At 39.4% G+C, this 17300-nt stretch overlaps 1 protein-coding gene across 1 annotated transcript in view; it reads right to left on the bottom strand.

Annotated features, from left to right (window-relative positions):
* Cdc23 (cell division cycle protein 23) overlaps positions 1–17300 on the bottom strand; it is a 291636-nt gene that overhangs the window by 196341 nt on the left and 77995 nt on the right. The window contains exon 5 of the mRNA XM_067151429.2: positions 13537–13716. Within this exon, the coding sequence (XP_067007530.2) occupies positions 13537–13716 (180 nt within the window). The remainder of the gene's footprint in view (positions 1–13536; positions 13717–17300) is intronic.

Genomic DNA, 17300 nt, shown 5'->3' with positions numbered 1-17300 from the left:
GTAACTGAAATATATTTGTAAATTTTTTTAAATATGGAAACATCACGATAATATGGAACTGTAAATGAACATTGCAAGATACGAGAATTGTTTTCACGATAATATGGAACTGTAAATGAACATTGCGAGATACGAGAATTGTTTTCGAAGTGATTTTTTTTGTATGTAAATTTTATGTAATTTATAATTTAAATTAATGTCAGCAAGGGTGTAACTTGTCCAAAGGTTGATTTGATGTTTGTAATGTGATTTAAAGATGTAAAAGGTTATTTAAATTGAGTCACCCTGTACCACACGTGTGGTTTCCTATGATGAAATTTTGGTGTTGTAATCGTAATGTTTCAGAACTTGTGCAATTGTTAACGATGTTAAAATGACCATATATGAACACGAGAGTTCCTATTGGCAAAAAGGTCCACGAATCTAGGGTAAGTTTGATTTTATTGGTTGATTGTAATCGGGCCATATCCGGTCTTCCTACCGGCTTTGGAAAAATGATGCGTGAGCTCGGCGTCAATTTCCATCCGACCGCCCAAGCGAGCGTTCGCGCTCGAGGGCTTCCCTTGGGAACTCCTGCCTTTCCGAAGTAAGTGTTATTTCAGTGTTTTTGCAATGTTATTCTCAATGTTTTCTGGTTTCGTTTTATTTAGTTTAATTCCTTTTGTGTTTCATTATTTCTTTGCTTAATGTCATTTTAAAAGTTTAATTTAATGTGTCCGAGTTTACCCTAGGTTCCAATTGCCGTAGTTTCAATTCTTTCATCCATTAGATACTTTCGCTTTAAACTATACCTTTAATGTAGCATCACCTTCATTGTTAAATCAAATTTTATGTTAAGTTACTTAAGTATGTCTTGTTTCCATGTCATGGAACTGTATTTTGTAAGACTTTGTCATTTTTAATATAGTTGAGCTAGAGGGTGTTTCTTGCAAGTCTTTTCTCCCCCATAACGTCATACGTTCCCATGGACCTCATAGATAGGGCTTCCCAGCACGTTCCACTATCCTGTCTTAGTTGTCATTTTTAGGCCTGTAAGTGTTCCCTGAATTTGGTTTATATGAATTCTCCGCCACTGCGTCATTTTCCTATCTCATTATCATTATTTTATTACTTTATTATTATCATTATTATTTCTATATTATTGTTATTATTATTATGGTAACTGTAGTTGTTCCCAAAGTACGGTTACATTTGTTATCAGAGCGTGTGTTATGTAAGGAGCGAAGACTTACAATGATCATTCTCGGCTAACTTTTATGAAATTAATTTTAGATCTTAAGTTTAAATATAGGCCACGTGTTTTTCGTTCCGCGATGTGCAGTCTTGTGTTACTGTGTTTCTCTTAATTAATGGTTGAAGGAAATGGTGCGTCACTATTTGTAACAAGATTCTTTCGGTTTCGTTAATTTTAATAAATTTTCTTGTGTGGCAAGGTTTCGCTTGACCACGTGTTTTGTAGTAAAATGATATCTTCACATTTCGTGTGCTATATTCGCCTTCCGAAAGTCTTCTTTGATAAATTTCAATATGTTTGATTATGTCTAGTTTTCTTCCATTTGTGTTCCGATTGTAACATTTGTGTAATTTCCGGTTGTTTTAAACTGCGTCGTAATATCGTGTTAAGTTTTGTCTCGATACTGTAATTGGTACTGTACTCCCGTGTTTGAATTCGTGTTATCTCTTGAACAGCTGAAGTGTGTTGAAAACAGCTGAGCGTTTGACCCACTGCGAAGTGCACACCCTACATCCTTAATAAAGTTATCGAGTGTCGCGTTCTGCTTGTTTTCCTTCTAGACCACGTAAATTGTAGTGTGAATTGTCAGAGTGATCATTGTGTTCTGGTCAAATTTTAGCACGGAGTTTTAGCTTTTTTGTAATTTCTCTTTTGGTAAATTTTCGGCAACAATTTTGAGGTTATGTTGTAAAGTTTTGTATATTTCTTAGTGTTTTCCTGTTCGTAAATATCGTGTTTCGGCAAATTATTTTCTGAATTTTGTTTCTTGTCGCCTGGAATGTTATATTTAGTACTATTCTACGTGTGTGATCTTCTAAAGTAATTTTACGTTGTATTTTAGCTCAGTATATATTTAAATTTCCGGTCATGTGTTGTTTTTGGTCTTCTGCTGGATCTGGGTTCGTTTCCAAGTAGGTATGGGACTATTTTGGTGATTGTTTCCCAACTAGCTGCTAAATTCGAAAGTTTCCTAGTTTGTTTGGTGCTTTTCCATCATGTAAGTGTCTGTTTCCTTGTCACGTATATTTATTTACCCGTGTATTCCTATATTTGCTAGGGAGGGTTCTATGAGGACTTGGATAGGCTCATAGGGTGACACGTATTCACCATATCTTTAGACCAGGTAATGCTGAGGCTTATTTTGGGCAAATTTGACGGGCATGACATTAAACTGCGTCTACCGAGTGATCACCGGTATAAGTGGTCCCCCTCTACCAAGTGCCAACGGCCTCCCCGGAGGGCGGACGAGCAGGTAGAGGTCCAGGGCACCCTCTTGTCCTTGGGGTGGGAAACTGCCCCTAAAGGCGGAAGAGCCACTTGATGGCCAACGGCATAGGATCAGGAAGGCAAGGGGAAACCACCTGATTATCATCCCATGAGCGCATCATGCAGAGTCAAGAAATGAATATTGGTATGCTGCGCGACCCGAGTAGCGATCGGCGTCAGTTTGGGTCCGGGCCGAACGATGTGAAATGTGCGACCGGACGTGCAGAGGTGAACGATCAGGCCTCGCACGGTAAATCTGCTACTGATCGACCAAATACAGACCAACTTCGCAAAGGTAAAGCAATAGCTACATGGAATGTGAGAGGGTTACTTCAGACAGGAAAACTTCGCATTGTAGAAACAGAACTAAAGAAACACCAAATAGACATTTGTGGACTGTCAGAAACTCACTGGAAAGGATGTGGGCATTTTGAAACAGATGACCATGTAGTATACATCGCCGGGGCAAATGATACAGGTCAGAATGGCGTCGCGTTTCTTGTTGATAAGCGGATATCCAAATATGTTGAGGAATACAGACCTATCAATGGAAGAATACTGACCCTCACTCTCAACACTAAACCATATAAACTACACCTGATCCAGGTATATCTACCCACCACCGCTGCAGACGACCAAGAAATCGAAGACTTCTATGCAGACATGGAAAATACAATAGCATCACTTAAACCAAAAGGTATTACCGTCATATTGGGAGACTTCAATGCAAAAGTAGGAACCACCTCGATGGACAACCACTTGCGAGAAACTATAGGACAGTATGGCCTGGGTGCACGTAATGAGCGAGGCAACCGGTTGATACAGTTTGCAAGCGAAAACAATCTTTCCATTATGAATACCATGTTTAAACACCACAAACGCCGTCTCTTTACGTGGACCTCTCCGAATGGGCATGTTAAGAACCAAATTGATTACATCCTTGTCGATAAAAGATGGAGAACCTCCTTCCGTAATATGAAAACAAAACCTAGTGCCGAATGCGGATCGGATCATCGTTTACTCTGGGCCTACCTCAGAATCAAACTGAGCAAACCAGTTGTCAAAATAAACTCGAAAAAGTTAGCGGCCCCTGAGCCAGTTGCTTTCCAAGAAACACTACGAAGCACTGGGCCACCTGACCTAGAGGGAAATTGTGACATGGCTTGGAAGAGAATTGAAAAATGGATCACAGACGCAGCGAGCAAGGTCCCAAAAATGAACACTATAGTGAAGCGACAACACTGGATGACTGACGAAACTTTGGCACTAGTTGAAATGAGACTTAACATCCGGCTCACAGTTACAGATCCAGAACAACAAGGACGACTAATGAAAAAACTGAACAGTGATATCAAACATGCTTGTAGAAGAGACAAGAATGAACACATTAAGAAACTGTGTGCAGAACTAGAGGCGCATGCGACCAAAAATCACAGCACAGAACTGTACGACAAGGTAAAATACTTAGCACGAGAGTTTATGCCGAAGACTCAGATTATTAAAGATGACCAGGGGAATATCATCACAAATGCAGCGGGCATTGCCAAAGTATGGAGAGAATACTGCATCAAGCTGTTCACTGATGACCCACAACCAATGCCAGGTCACCAGAACCCAACAGACTTTGAACCAATGATCCTTAGAGAAGAAGTGGAACATGCAATAAAAAAGCTCCGGAACAGGAAAGCACCAGGCCAAGATGGAATCACTGCTGAAATCCTAAAGAACATGGGTGACCTAGGTGTCGACATCCTGCACAAGTTATGTAAGAAGATATGGACATCTGGAAATTGGCCGGACCAGTGGTGCCACTCCGTCTTCGTACCACTGTTCAAGAAAGGTTCTCCACTTGACTGTGCAAATTATCGAACGATAGCCCTCATCTCCCATGCAAGTAAAATCATGCTCACGGTGCTGAACGAGAGGCTGAAGACCTTCTTACTTCCACAAATCTCAGAGGAACAAACCGGGTTTGTTCCAGGCAAAGGAACTCGTGAGCAGATCCTAAACATCCGGCAGCTCATAGAGAAGACAAGGGAATATAATATCAAGATGTTCCTGTGCTTCGTGGACTACAAGAAAGCCTTCGACAAGGTAAAATGGTCAAAGCTCTGGGCTATACTCACTGAGATGGGGACGCCAAGACATTTAGTGTACCTGATCCAACAATTGTACTCTTCGAACACTGCGACAGTGAAAGTTAATGGCGACCTCTCAGACGTCCTTTCTACTTGTGCTGGTGTGCGACAAGGTTGCATTCTTTCCCCCCTCTTATTTAATGTATACAGTGAGTATATTATGAGGGAGATCCTCGAGGACTGGAGTGACGGCATCACAGTTGGTGGCAGGAGAATTAACAACCTCAGATATGCAGATGACACCGTGATTATTGCAACAGATGATCATGAATTAGAAACCATCATGCGGAGGCTAGACGAGCGAAGCAGAGAATATGGTCTTGAAATCAACAATAAAAAGACCAAAGTGATGATTGTAGACCGTTTTAATAACAACAGACCTGCCATCACAAGAATTGCGGATTATGAGGTTGTCAGTCGCTTCGAATATCTAGGATCTATTGTCACAAATACTGGAGACTGTGAACCTGAGATCCGCAAGCGCATTGCAATTGCGAGAAATTCAACAGCAAAACTTACTCGCATCTGGAAGGACACCTCCATCACTTCCAAGACAAAGCTCACCCTCATGCGAACTCTGATCTTCCCTATCGCGACCTATGCAGCAGAAACTTGGACGATGAAGACGGCGGATCGCCGCAGGATTGATGCTCTAGAAATGTGGTGCTATAGGAGACTACTGCGAATACCATGGACAGCACACCGTACTAATGAATCGATCCTGCAACAGCTCGGCATCAGAACAAGACTGTCGACCCTTATCAACCAAAAACAACTCGGATATTTTGGTCATATTGCCAGAAGGCAGGAGGCAATGGAAATATTTATCATAGAGGGAAAAGTCGAAGGCCGAAGACCTAGAGGACGTGCGCCATTACGATGGATGGACCAGATCAAGAACTTAACCAGGATGAGCTTACAGCAAGCAAGTCACCATGCCCAAAGCAGAGACTCCTGGAGGAAGATCACCAAAAGGATTGTCGCGTGATGCCACTACACCCTTACGAAGGGTTGGACTAAGAGAGAGACGAATCTACACTTGTGCTCGTGACATGTTGGAAATCTAGTGTATCTGGTATGAGATTCCTCGTAATCTTTTTCTTGGTATTAGGTGCCTAGATGGAAAATGATGTCCCTTGTTATTGTAGAGTGATTGCTAGGAAGATTTTCTGCAAATGTTCATTTTGGTGTCCTTATGCTGAGCAATAAATTGTTGTTAAATTCATAGTAGGTCTGCAGATGGCCAAGATTTAACGTGCTGTTAGTTTAAATTTGTTACTAGTGAAATTTTGAAGGTATCGTGATTTAGCTAAGCCATTCAGTTAATTTTTCTGCTTGTTTTCTTTTGTTCGATTTTATTGATATTAAAAATTTCTTGCATTACGGGTTCGTGTCTTCTAAATTTATGTACTCAATTTGTAGAAGTATGGGATTCTCTAAACTGAGTACGGTTCGAAATTGGGTAGCCATGCTGCATCTGTCCTACCATTTTCGTGTAGTTGTATTGGGTGCCTTGGGTAGGCTCGTGTGTGTGTGTGTGTGTGTGTGTACTGAGACTTAGGGTTTTAGGTGCTGAGAGGCCATTCCTCTTTTGGAGTACGATATTGGCCTTAAGAGTCCCATTGTCGTGTGGTAAGTTCAAGCGTACTTGAGGTCATGTTCTGATGTTCTGTCCTTTTATTTTGTGGGTACTTCTTGATGTGTCATCGCACGGGTGTTTTTGTGTGTGTGTGTGTGTGTGTGTGTGTGTGTATGTGTACTGTGTTCTTGTGATGTGAGGTGAACTCAGTATTGAGGTCGTCCGTGCCTTTTACCATTCGTTGGTTATGCTGATTCAGGGATCGTCGCACTTGTTTTGGTGGTTTGATGTTGTCTGTGTGTATGTCGAAGGACAGATAAGCTTGGTAGTCTTGTGTGTCGTGCGGTTATCTGGTAATCTCTGGTATGAAGGTTGTTCTTGTACCTTTTTATTTCTTATATCAGTGAGTTGGATGTCTGCATGTGCACTCTTGCATCGCTTTTGTTTTTCATATTTGAGTTCCTGTTGATAAAGTAATATGATTTTCATTTGGTATTCCTGGCTTTATTGCGCCTTAATTTGACTGGTGTGACACGTAATACGTAATGTGTGTTTATCTATGTAAAAATTTCATGAGTAGATGACATGGTAATAAATAGTAACTTACTAACGTCAATTCATTGAAAGTGGTTGCAAGCCAACGTAATTAATTATTTCACGGTTTTGAGTTCCCTTGTAACATTCTAATCTTCCTTTTATTTGTTTCGTTCTGTTCCTTAATGTTGGGTGATTAAGAATGCACACAGTAACTTAATTTGGTAGTTATAAGGAATTAGTTGTAAGCAAATTTTAATTAATTGGTGCGTACCATTTTACGGGTTCTATAGTTAATAATTTAGTTAAGTCACTTTAGTTGTAATGGGAAGGGTAATTTATAATCATATTAGATATAATTTAATGTAATGTCTGTTGGGGTAAGTTTAGAAGTTTATTCATGATTAGTTAGGGATTTTATAATGTTTTTGGCACTAGGGGAAACTCTGGCAAATTTTCTTTTAGTTTTTTTAATTTTCCTAAATTTTGAAATTCTGAAATAGCACTTGCCAGGAGGGCTGGGGTTTCCCAGAAACATGAGAGGGAATCTCCCTAAGGAGGCTTGTTATTGTTAATGAAAAAAACACAAAAAACCCACCCTCGAAACTCAAGGCTGCTTTTAAAGTCATCAATAGTTCAGGCCAGTGGCCTAAGTTCTTCAGTTCAAAATTTCTGCTGCGTATGTTTATGTTCCAGTTACTGCTATGCCACTGACTTTTCGACCTGGGATATCTATTTGGAGTTTGCAACGCACCTATTGGCCACTAATGTCTGATGGTGGAATGGAAAGCTGTTTAATGGTGGCAGTAGTCTGTGCTGTGCCACCTACCTTCGCCAGTTATGGACCTGTTCACTAAGTTGGGTGGGCTGTGCTGAGGCTGTAAGTGAGCAATGGTTGGACTGCAATAGGGATGGAGACGTTGGCAACGGCCATGGTCAGCGACTTCGTTTGACAGCGATACCAACGCTCTACTGGTTTTTGCCTGTAAGGACGTTCCTGAAGAGAACGAAGATAAAAAGGCGCTGTGGTGCAATTTGTGGCGTTGAGAGAATCTTCAAATCTCCATTAGGCCTCCCATTTTAAGTTCATTTAAATTTTGTTATTTTGGGTAAAAAATTTTTTTGTCGAGCTGAGCTCGACTTTGGGAGGAGGAGAATGTCACCGGTCGGCGGGACGGAGAATTGGAATTACAGTGTGTTTAGAAATATAAATTTTAAAGTTTTTGTGTGGCTTATCTGAAGGATTTCATTTTTGTTTGTAATATTTTGAGAAATGAAGAAATTGAACTCTGGACTCTGCTGGAATATTTTTTTTATGTAACTGAAATATTTTTGTAAATTTTTTAAAATATGGAAACATCACGATAATATGGAACTGTAAATGAACATTGCAAAATACGAGAATTGTTTTCACGATAATATGGAACTGTAAATGAACATTGCGAGATACGAGAATTGTTTTCGAAGAGATTTTTTTTGTATGTAAATTTTATGTAATTTATAATTTAAATTAATGTCAGCAAGGGTGTAACTTGTCCAAAGGTTGATTTGATGTTTGTAATGTGATTTAAAGATGTAAAAGGTTATTTAAATTGAATCACCCTGTACCACACGTGTGGTTTCCTATGATGAAATTTTGGTGTTGTAATCGTAATGTTCCAGAACTTGTGCAATTGTTAACGATGTTAAAATGACCATATATGGACACGAGAGTTCCTATTGGCAAAAAGGTCCACGAATCTAGGGTAAGTTTGATTTTATTGGTTGATTGTAATCTGGCCATATCCGGTCTTCCTACCGGCTTTGGAAAAATGATGCGTGAGCTCGGCGTCAATTTCCATCCGACCGCCCAAGCGAGCGTTCGCGCTCGAAGGCTTCCCTTGGGAACTCCTGCCTTTCCGAAGTAAGTGTTATTTCAGTGTTTTTGCAATGTTATTCTCAATGTTTTCTGGTTTCGTTTCATTTAGTTTAATTCCTTTTGTGTTTCATTATTTCTTTGCTTAATGTCATTTTAAAAGTTTAATTTAATGTGTCCGAGTTTACCCTAGGTTCCAATTGCCGTAGTTTCAATTCTTTCATCCATTAGATACTTTCGCTTTAAACTATACCTTTAATGTAGCATCACCTTCATTGTTAAATCAAATTTTATGTTGTTACTTAAGTATGTCTTGTTTCTGTGTCGTGGAACTGTATTTTGTAAAACTTTGTCATTTTTAATATAGTTGAGCTAGAGGGTGTTTCTTGTAAGTCTTTTCTCCCCCATAACGTCATACGTTCCCATGGACCTCATAGATAGGGCTTCCCAGCACGTTCCACTATCCTGTCTTAGTTGTCATTTTTAGGCCGGTAAGTGTTCCCTGTATTTGGTTTATATGAATTCTCCGCCACTGCGTCATTTTCCTATCTCATTATCATTATTTTATTACTTTATTATTATCATTATTATTTCTATATTATTGTTATTATTATTATTATGGTAACCGTAATTGTCCCGAACAGCGGTTACAATAATAATAATCAGCATCATCATAATCATCATCATCAACGTCCCACTCCAGTCGCCCAGGTGTGGTTAACAAGCCTCCTCCACTCCTTTGTCCTTCCACTTTTCCTGCTCCATTCACTTCCACTACACAACATATCAGGTTCCTCTTCTGAATGGAAAATATTCCTTTTCTTTGCAGTCAAAGTTTTAGATTCATTATTTCCTTTCATATTAGACAAGTTAGGTTGGGGATCATATTTGTCAGGAGTAGCTGTTAGGATTGTTCATTTCCCTTTTGTTCTTCCCCTGGTGCTCCCTGGTTTCCTCTCTTCAGCTGTGGGGAAGAGCCTAATAATTTGAAGTGATATGAGAGGACATCTGTTTTGATCAAGAGAAGATCAAGATCTGTAGACAACTTCAGATTATTGGGTCTAGATCTATTAATACTGAGTTGGATTCAGCTGAATACAGACTAAGAACAAGATAATGTTTCAAAATAGCATCTAAAAGAACGTAGTGTACCTTGGAACATCCTCCAAGGTACAATAGGTGTGCGTATTCCAAGGTACATGATGTAGCCATTTCAGAAAAAAACATGAATTTTTTTTTTATAGGTTAGGTAGGACAAAAATGTAACCTGTGTATAAGTTAGCCCATTTACATACTAACTTAGTGTAAATATTGAAGGAATCTCTTTTACACTGACTGACAGTGACAATGCAACACCAAGGAGGAGTGGTTCGAAAGGGATGAAAGTTGGAGAAGAAAGAGAGACGGCACGGATGAAAAATTGATGTTTATTTCAAACCGATATGCAGGTTACACAATGCACACGGCATCGACTCAGCAGGATGTAGGACCACCGCGAGCGGCGATGCACGCAGAAACACGTCGAGGTACAGAGTCAATAAGAGTGCGGATGGTGTCCTGAGGGATGGTTCTCCATTCTCTGTCAACCATTTGCCACAGTTGGTCGTCCGTACGAGGCTGGGGCAGAGTTTGCAAACGGCGTCCAATGAGATCCCACACGTGTTCGATTGGTGAGAGATCCGGAGAGTACGCTGGCCACGGAAGCATCTGTACACCTCGCAGAGCCTGTTGGGAGATGCGAGCAGTGTGTGGGTGGGCATTATCCTGCTGAAACAGAGCATTGGGCAGCCCCTGAAGGTACGGGAGTGCCACCGGCCGCAGCACATGCTGCACCTAGCGGTGGGCATTTAACGTGCCTTGAATATGCACTAGAGGTGACGTGGAATCATACGCAATAGCGCCCCAAACCATGATGCCGCGTTGTCTAGCGGTAGGGCGCTCCACAGTTACTGCCGGATTTGACCTTTCTCCACGCCGACGCCACACTCGTCTGCGGTGACTATCACTGACAGAACAGAAGCGTGACTCATCGGAGAACACGACGTTCCGCCATTCCCTCATCCAAGTCGCTCTAGCCCGGCATCATGCCAGGCGTGCACGTCTATGCTGTGGAGTCAATGGTAGTCTTCTGAGCGGACGCCGGGAGTGCAGGCCTCCTTCAACCAATCGACGGGAAATTGTTCTGGTCGATATTGGAACAACCAGGGTGTCTTGCACATGCTGAAGAATGGCGGTTGACGTGGCGTGCGGGGCTGCCACCGCTTGGCGGCGGATGCGCCGATCCTCGCGTGCTGACGTCACTCGGGCTGCGCCTGGACCCCTCGCACGTGCCACATGTCCCTGCGCCACGCCACAGGCGCTGCACCGTGGACACATCCCTATGGGTATCGGCTGCGATTTGACGAAGCGACCAACCTGCCCTTCTCAGCCCGATCACCATACCCCTCGTAAAGTCGTCTGTCTGCTGGAAATGCCTCCGTTGACGGCGGCCTGGCATTCTTAGCTATACACGTATCCTGTGGCACACGACAACACGTTCTACAATGACTGTCGGCTGAGAAATCACGGTACGAAGTGGGCCATTCGCCAACGCCGTGTCCCATTTATCGTTCGCTATGTGCGCAGCACAGCGGCGCATTTTACATCATGAGCATACCTCAGTGACGTCAGTCTACCCTGCAATTGGCATAAAGTTCTGACCACTCCTTCTTGGTGTTGCATTTGCTCTGTCAGTCAGTGTACATGTGAGAACTACTAATGTGCCAATTTGAAATCACTTTTAAAATACTTTCAAGTACCAAAATGCTTTACACTTAAATAACTTGGAACAGAAACCACAATGGATGCCACCAGACAAACTGTGCTGCCCAGGGTGGCAAAGTAATGAAATCAACTCAACTGATCCAAAGAATGTTTACTAAGATCAAATATAATGCAACTGTTCCAAGGTACAACACTCTCCCGTACTCTTATGTCGAAAATCACTCAGCACAAATCGAGCTGCGTTTCTTCAAATTCTTTCCAGTTCTCGAATCAAGTACTCCTGGTGAGGGTCTCGTACACTGGAACCATACTCTAGTTGGGGTCTTACGGAGACTTATATGCCCTATCGTTTACATCCTTACAACACCACCTAAATACCCTCATAACCATGTGCAGAGATCTGTACCCTTTATTTACAATCATATTTATGTGATTAACCTAATGAAGACCTTACCTTATATTAAGACCTAGGTATTTACAGTGATGCCCAAAGGAACTTTCACCCCATTAACGCAGTAATTTAAACTGAGAGGACTTTTCTTATTTGTGAAACTCACAATCTGACTTTTAACCCTGTTTATCATCATACCATTGCCTGCTGTCCATCTTACAACATTATCAAGGTCACGTTGCAGTTGCTCACAATCTTGTAACTTATTTATTACTCAATACGGAACAACATTCTGCAAAAGCCTTATCTGTGATTAAACTTCTTTACTCATATAATTTATATACATATAAGAAAACATAGAGGTCATATAATACTGCCTTGAGGAATTCCCCTCTTAATTATTAGAGGGTCAGATAAAACTTTCCCTACTCTAATTCTCTGAGATCTATTTTCTAGAAATATAGCAACCCATTCAGTCACTCTTTTGTCTAGTCCTATTGCACTCATTTTTGTCAGCAGTCTCCCATGATCCACCCTATCAAATGCTTTAGTCAGGTCAATTGCGATACAGTCTATTCAACCTCCTGAATTCACAATATCTGCTATATCTTGCTGGAATCCTACAAGTTGAGCTTCAGTGGAATAGTGTTTCCTAAACCCCAACTGATTTTTATCGAATCAGTAATTAATTTCGCGAACATGTCTAATATAATCAGAAAGAATGTTTTCCCAAAGCTTACATGCAACGCATGTCCAACTTACTGGCCTGTAATTTTCAGCTTTATGTCTATCACCCTTTCCTTTATACACAGGGGCTACTACAGCAACTCTCCATTCATTTGGTATAGCTCCTTCCTGCAAACAATAATCAAATAAGTACTTCAGATATGGTACTATATCCCAACCCACTGTCTTTAGTATATCCCCAGAAATCTTAACAATTCAGGTGCTTTTCTGGTTTTCAACTTTTGTATCTTATTGTAAATGTCATTGTTACCATATTTAAATTTGAATACTTGTTTAGCATTAGTCACCTCCTCTATCTGGATATTATCCTAGTAACCAACAATCTTTACATACTGCTGACTGAATACTTCTGCCTTTTGAAGATCCTCAGATACACACTCCCCTTGTTCATTAATGATTCCTGGAATGTCCTTCCTGGAACCTTTTTCTGATTTAAAGTACCTATACATACCCTTCCTTTTTTCACTAAAATTTGTATGACCGCCAATTATGTCCTCAGCTGACTTCTTTGCTAAATTCAATTTCCTAGTTTCCTTCAATTTCTCCTTACTTCCTCAGCCATTTCTAACTCTATTTCTTCCCAATATGAACCTCCTTCTTAGTTTCTTTATTTCTCTATTATAATAAGGTGGGTTTTTACCGTTCCTTACCACCTTTTAAGATACGAACCTGTTTTCACATTTCTCAACAATTACTTAAAACCCATCCCAGCTCAAGGAGTACTGGAAAACCAGAAAAGCTCAGAAGTGTTAACCACGATCCCAAGAAACCAAAACGACTTTAAAAAATGCTGGATTAATTTTTCTCTAAATGCTCATGATCTTTACAAATGATAGGTTGTCATAATACTGACAGAAAGAAAGAAGATCTTTAATGTGCTAGTAAACTTACTGATACAGGTCAGTCATGTTCAAGCACCTCAAACTCCAATTCAAGGACCTTAGATGAAAGAGACAATTTTCTAACCAGCAGTATCACACAGTGAGAAACTTAAAATCTATGGTGAATGGAAATTATTGTCATACGTACCAATGACACAACAAGTCTCAACACGGAACCTGTCTATTTCGCACACCTTTTGAGCCAGATGCGCTAATTCGACACGCATCTCTCTCACATATAGAAGGTTAGAGTATGTATCCAGATTATCAAGTCGATATGGGTCAACTTCTTGTAGTCTACGAAATGTTGCAATTGCCATGTCCACATCTGCAACAGCACATAATGCTATTGATAAATCTGCCGGTAACAATAACTCCTTTGCATAGATATGAATACATGCCAACCTTACAAAACCAAAAATTAGGAGATTTTGATATGAAAATCAAGAAAAAGCAGGAGATACAATTGGTTAAAACTGCTTATTATACATGTCTTGTACAATACAGTAGTATTATGGTATATAACACTTATAGTCTCAAGACTAGACTGTTGCTATAAGAGGCTACAAGGCTAAAAATTACACATCTCTATTCCCTCAAAGGAAGTATCTGAGTGAGATGATCGGTCTCTGATAAGCCTTCCGAAAATAGTATGAACACATGCTCCACATATGTGAATTAGTCATGCAGTTAGATGCCATTACTTAGCAAATGCATAGATTAATATATTGCATCATGTGCCCACATGATTATGCAAACCAAGTAATAAATTAAAATTCACCAGAATTGTCTCCAAATGGTTCCTAAAATCTCTAGAAAAGTCACTAGTCACTATCTTTGAAATTCTGTCACTAAATTACTAAAATAGACTCCAAATCAAGCGACTACTAGACTGATGTGTTAAAATTATAAGATCCTTTTATTTACAACTACCTACTAAATACAATACAATACACTCATTGAATTATGAAATAATCATGAAGTGTCTTAAATAATGGGACATGTTTCGTTTGGCATAGCGAACATCATCAGCCATTATTGTACAAAGACTAGGTCAGGGCCCTGAGCTTAAAAATGATCAAATAGTGTCCTCATATTAAATGAATAACAATGTCGTAATAAAAAGTGATAATATAACATTAGACTTAGATTGTAACAATATGTACTGATTAACACAGAGAATTTGTCGTGGAATGCATTGAACGATGGTAAACTGTGAAGTTAAAAACAATCATGGGGGTGTTAAAGTAAAACAATAGATATTGTGGACATTAAAATATACGTCAATGCGTGAAGCGTGAAATAATTATTGAGGATGGAGTTCGTTCAAATTATGTAAAAACAAGAGTTGAAATAGAGTTCATTGAATATTAAGAGTCCAAATTGAACCAGTCAAAAGGCGCATAACGACGAAACTAAGGTTGACATGTGATGTGAACTCCGCGAGAGTTCACTATACTGAACAAAACATGTCCCATTATTTAAGACACTTCATGATTAATTCATAATTCAATGAGTGTATTGTATTGTACTGAGTAGGTGGTTGTAAATAAAAGGATCTTATAATTTTAATATATTATCTTCAATAGGGTTCTATTATGAGATTAATTACATGTAGACTGATGTGAATGAACAAAAACATGGCACGCAAGAACGTGAGATTTACAATCGATATGCGCATCGCAATATACAGGTTTCAATAAACATCGCACATTTGCACTTTTTTCTCGTATTAATAAACATTGATATTTCATTTGAAAGCAGCCAATGAGCGAAGGACTTCCAGCCACTGGCGGAAAATGCTGAAATAGCAGAATTTTAAAACAAATGTTTGAAGTTCACCAAAAAATAAGCTAAAATCGGGAGAAATAATAGAATAATTGGAAGGCGGGAAAAACTGTCGAAAATCGGGAGTCTCCCACCTAAATCGGGAAAGTTGGCAGGTATGGATATGGATTACATTGTAGAATATTTGTCAAAAAAGCAATTGTTAATGTTAAATATTTAAAATAAACAATAAAAAGACAGATGAAGTAAGATCCCAAAATTGCGGGTTCAAACCTGGTAGAAGCAGTCCGATTTTTGAAGGGCGGAAAAAAAGTCCATTCGACACTCCATGTCATATGATATCAGCATGGAAAAGATCTCTGGTGACACATCTGGTGTTTACCCAACAAAATTCATTAAATCTCAGCCATAGACACCGAAGAGAATTTCGGTTTACTCGGTATGTCATCTAGTAGGCCTAGAGTAAAACGGAACGTCGCAATTGACGAGTAGACAGCCAGATGGCGTCAAATTGAAATGTCTGTCAATCTTACAGACCATGAAGCTAATTTTATGTAATGATGAATAGAGTCGTTCAGACCAAGGAATCACTACAAAGTACTCTTGCAATAATGAACAATAATCCTGTGGAAGTTTTAAACAATGAAGACTGGTACATAATCGTCAATCTTATGTTAATTTTAAGGACACTTCCTCCAAAGCATTACTTTGTCAATTCATATATTTTTCATCTAAACAGTGTTATGTGGCTGAAGATGTTGATAATATATGAAACATGTACCACTTTTAACCATTAAATTGCCTTAGGCAATCACTGTATCGACTAGGTGGAAAATAAATAAATACTTAGTTGTGAATCTATTGAAGTGCGATACGGACCATGAAGCTAATTTTATATAATGATGAATAGAGTCGTTGAGACCAAGGAACCACTACAAAGTACTCTTGCAATAATGAACAATAATCCTGTGGAAGTTTTAAACAATGAAGACTGGTACATAATTGAGAAATCAGTTGAAATTCTACGATGCTTCGATGAAATGACGAGGTAAGTCAGCAGTGAAAAGCACGTTGCCCTTTCAAAAATTGGATTGATGTGTAGGAACCTTCGAACTCATTACCAACAGCTGCGAGAGATGGAATATGACAGTCCGGCCATTTCTCGACTCCTTGGCAAGATATATGAAGAACTGACAAGTAAAATTTGCAACAAGTACCACAATATAAATATATTGTGGGAAGCAACACTTTTAGATCCAAGATTTAAGACATATGGTTTTATGAAGGATGAAAGCAAACTTAAAGAAATAAAGGAAAAACTTATTAATGATGCTGCTACCGTTACTGGCACTGCACACCAACAGACAGCTGTTAACACATCAGGTGGAACACAAGAGCCCTCATCAAATGAGAATCAGGCATATGGGTCTACAGTATCATTTTCGAGCATACTACGAAAAAACTTCGATGCAGCCGTTGAAGAGCTCGTTCAAGCGCCAACTGTTAATCCAAAAGCAGCAAGTATCATACAGATGGACATGTATTTAAATATGCCTCTTCTGCATAGACTAGAGAATCCTCTTCAATGGTGGAATGACAACAAAGATACCTTGCCAGCCCTCTATGACTTAATGAAGAAGAGACTTTGCATTATAGCGACATCAGTTCCCTGTGAACCAGTGTTCTCAAAGCAGGGACAGACCATCACAGAAAACCGTACACGTCTAAAATGTGACAAATTTTCTAAAAACATGTTCCTGAATGCAAATATGCCGTGAACTTTTTTGAGCACCATTTTAAGTGTAGTATTGGAAGATTAACATTTGTCGGTAGTTTCATTTAATTTTTATTTTCGTGTTCTCCTTGTACAGTATATAGTGTTTGATTTTTATTTTTGTGTTCTCCTTGTACAGTATACAGTGTTTAATTTTTATTTTGGTGTTCTACTTGTACAGTATATAGTGTTTAATTTTTATTTTGGTGTTCTCCTTGTACAGTATATAGTATTTCATTTTTATTTTGGTGTTCTCCCTGTACAGTACAATATAGTGTTTAATTTTTATTTTCGTGTTCTCCTTGTATAGTATTTAATTTTTATTTTCATGTTCTCTATGTACAGTATAG

This window comes from Anabrus simplex, chromosome 7, assembly GCF_040414725.1.
Source record: "Anabrus simplex isolate iqAnaSimp1 chromosome 7, ASM4041472v1, whole genome shotgun sequence".
Classification (NCBI taxonomy): domain Eukaryota; kingdom Metazoa; phylum Arthropoda; class Insecta; order Orthoptera; family Tettigoniidae; genus Anabrus; species Anabrus simplex.
Note: the sequence above shows the minus strand (reverse complement) of the source record. Positions and strands in the feature narration are given on the sequence as shown.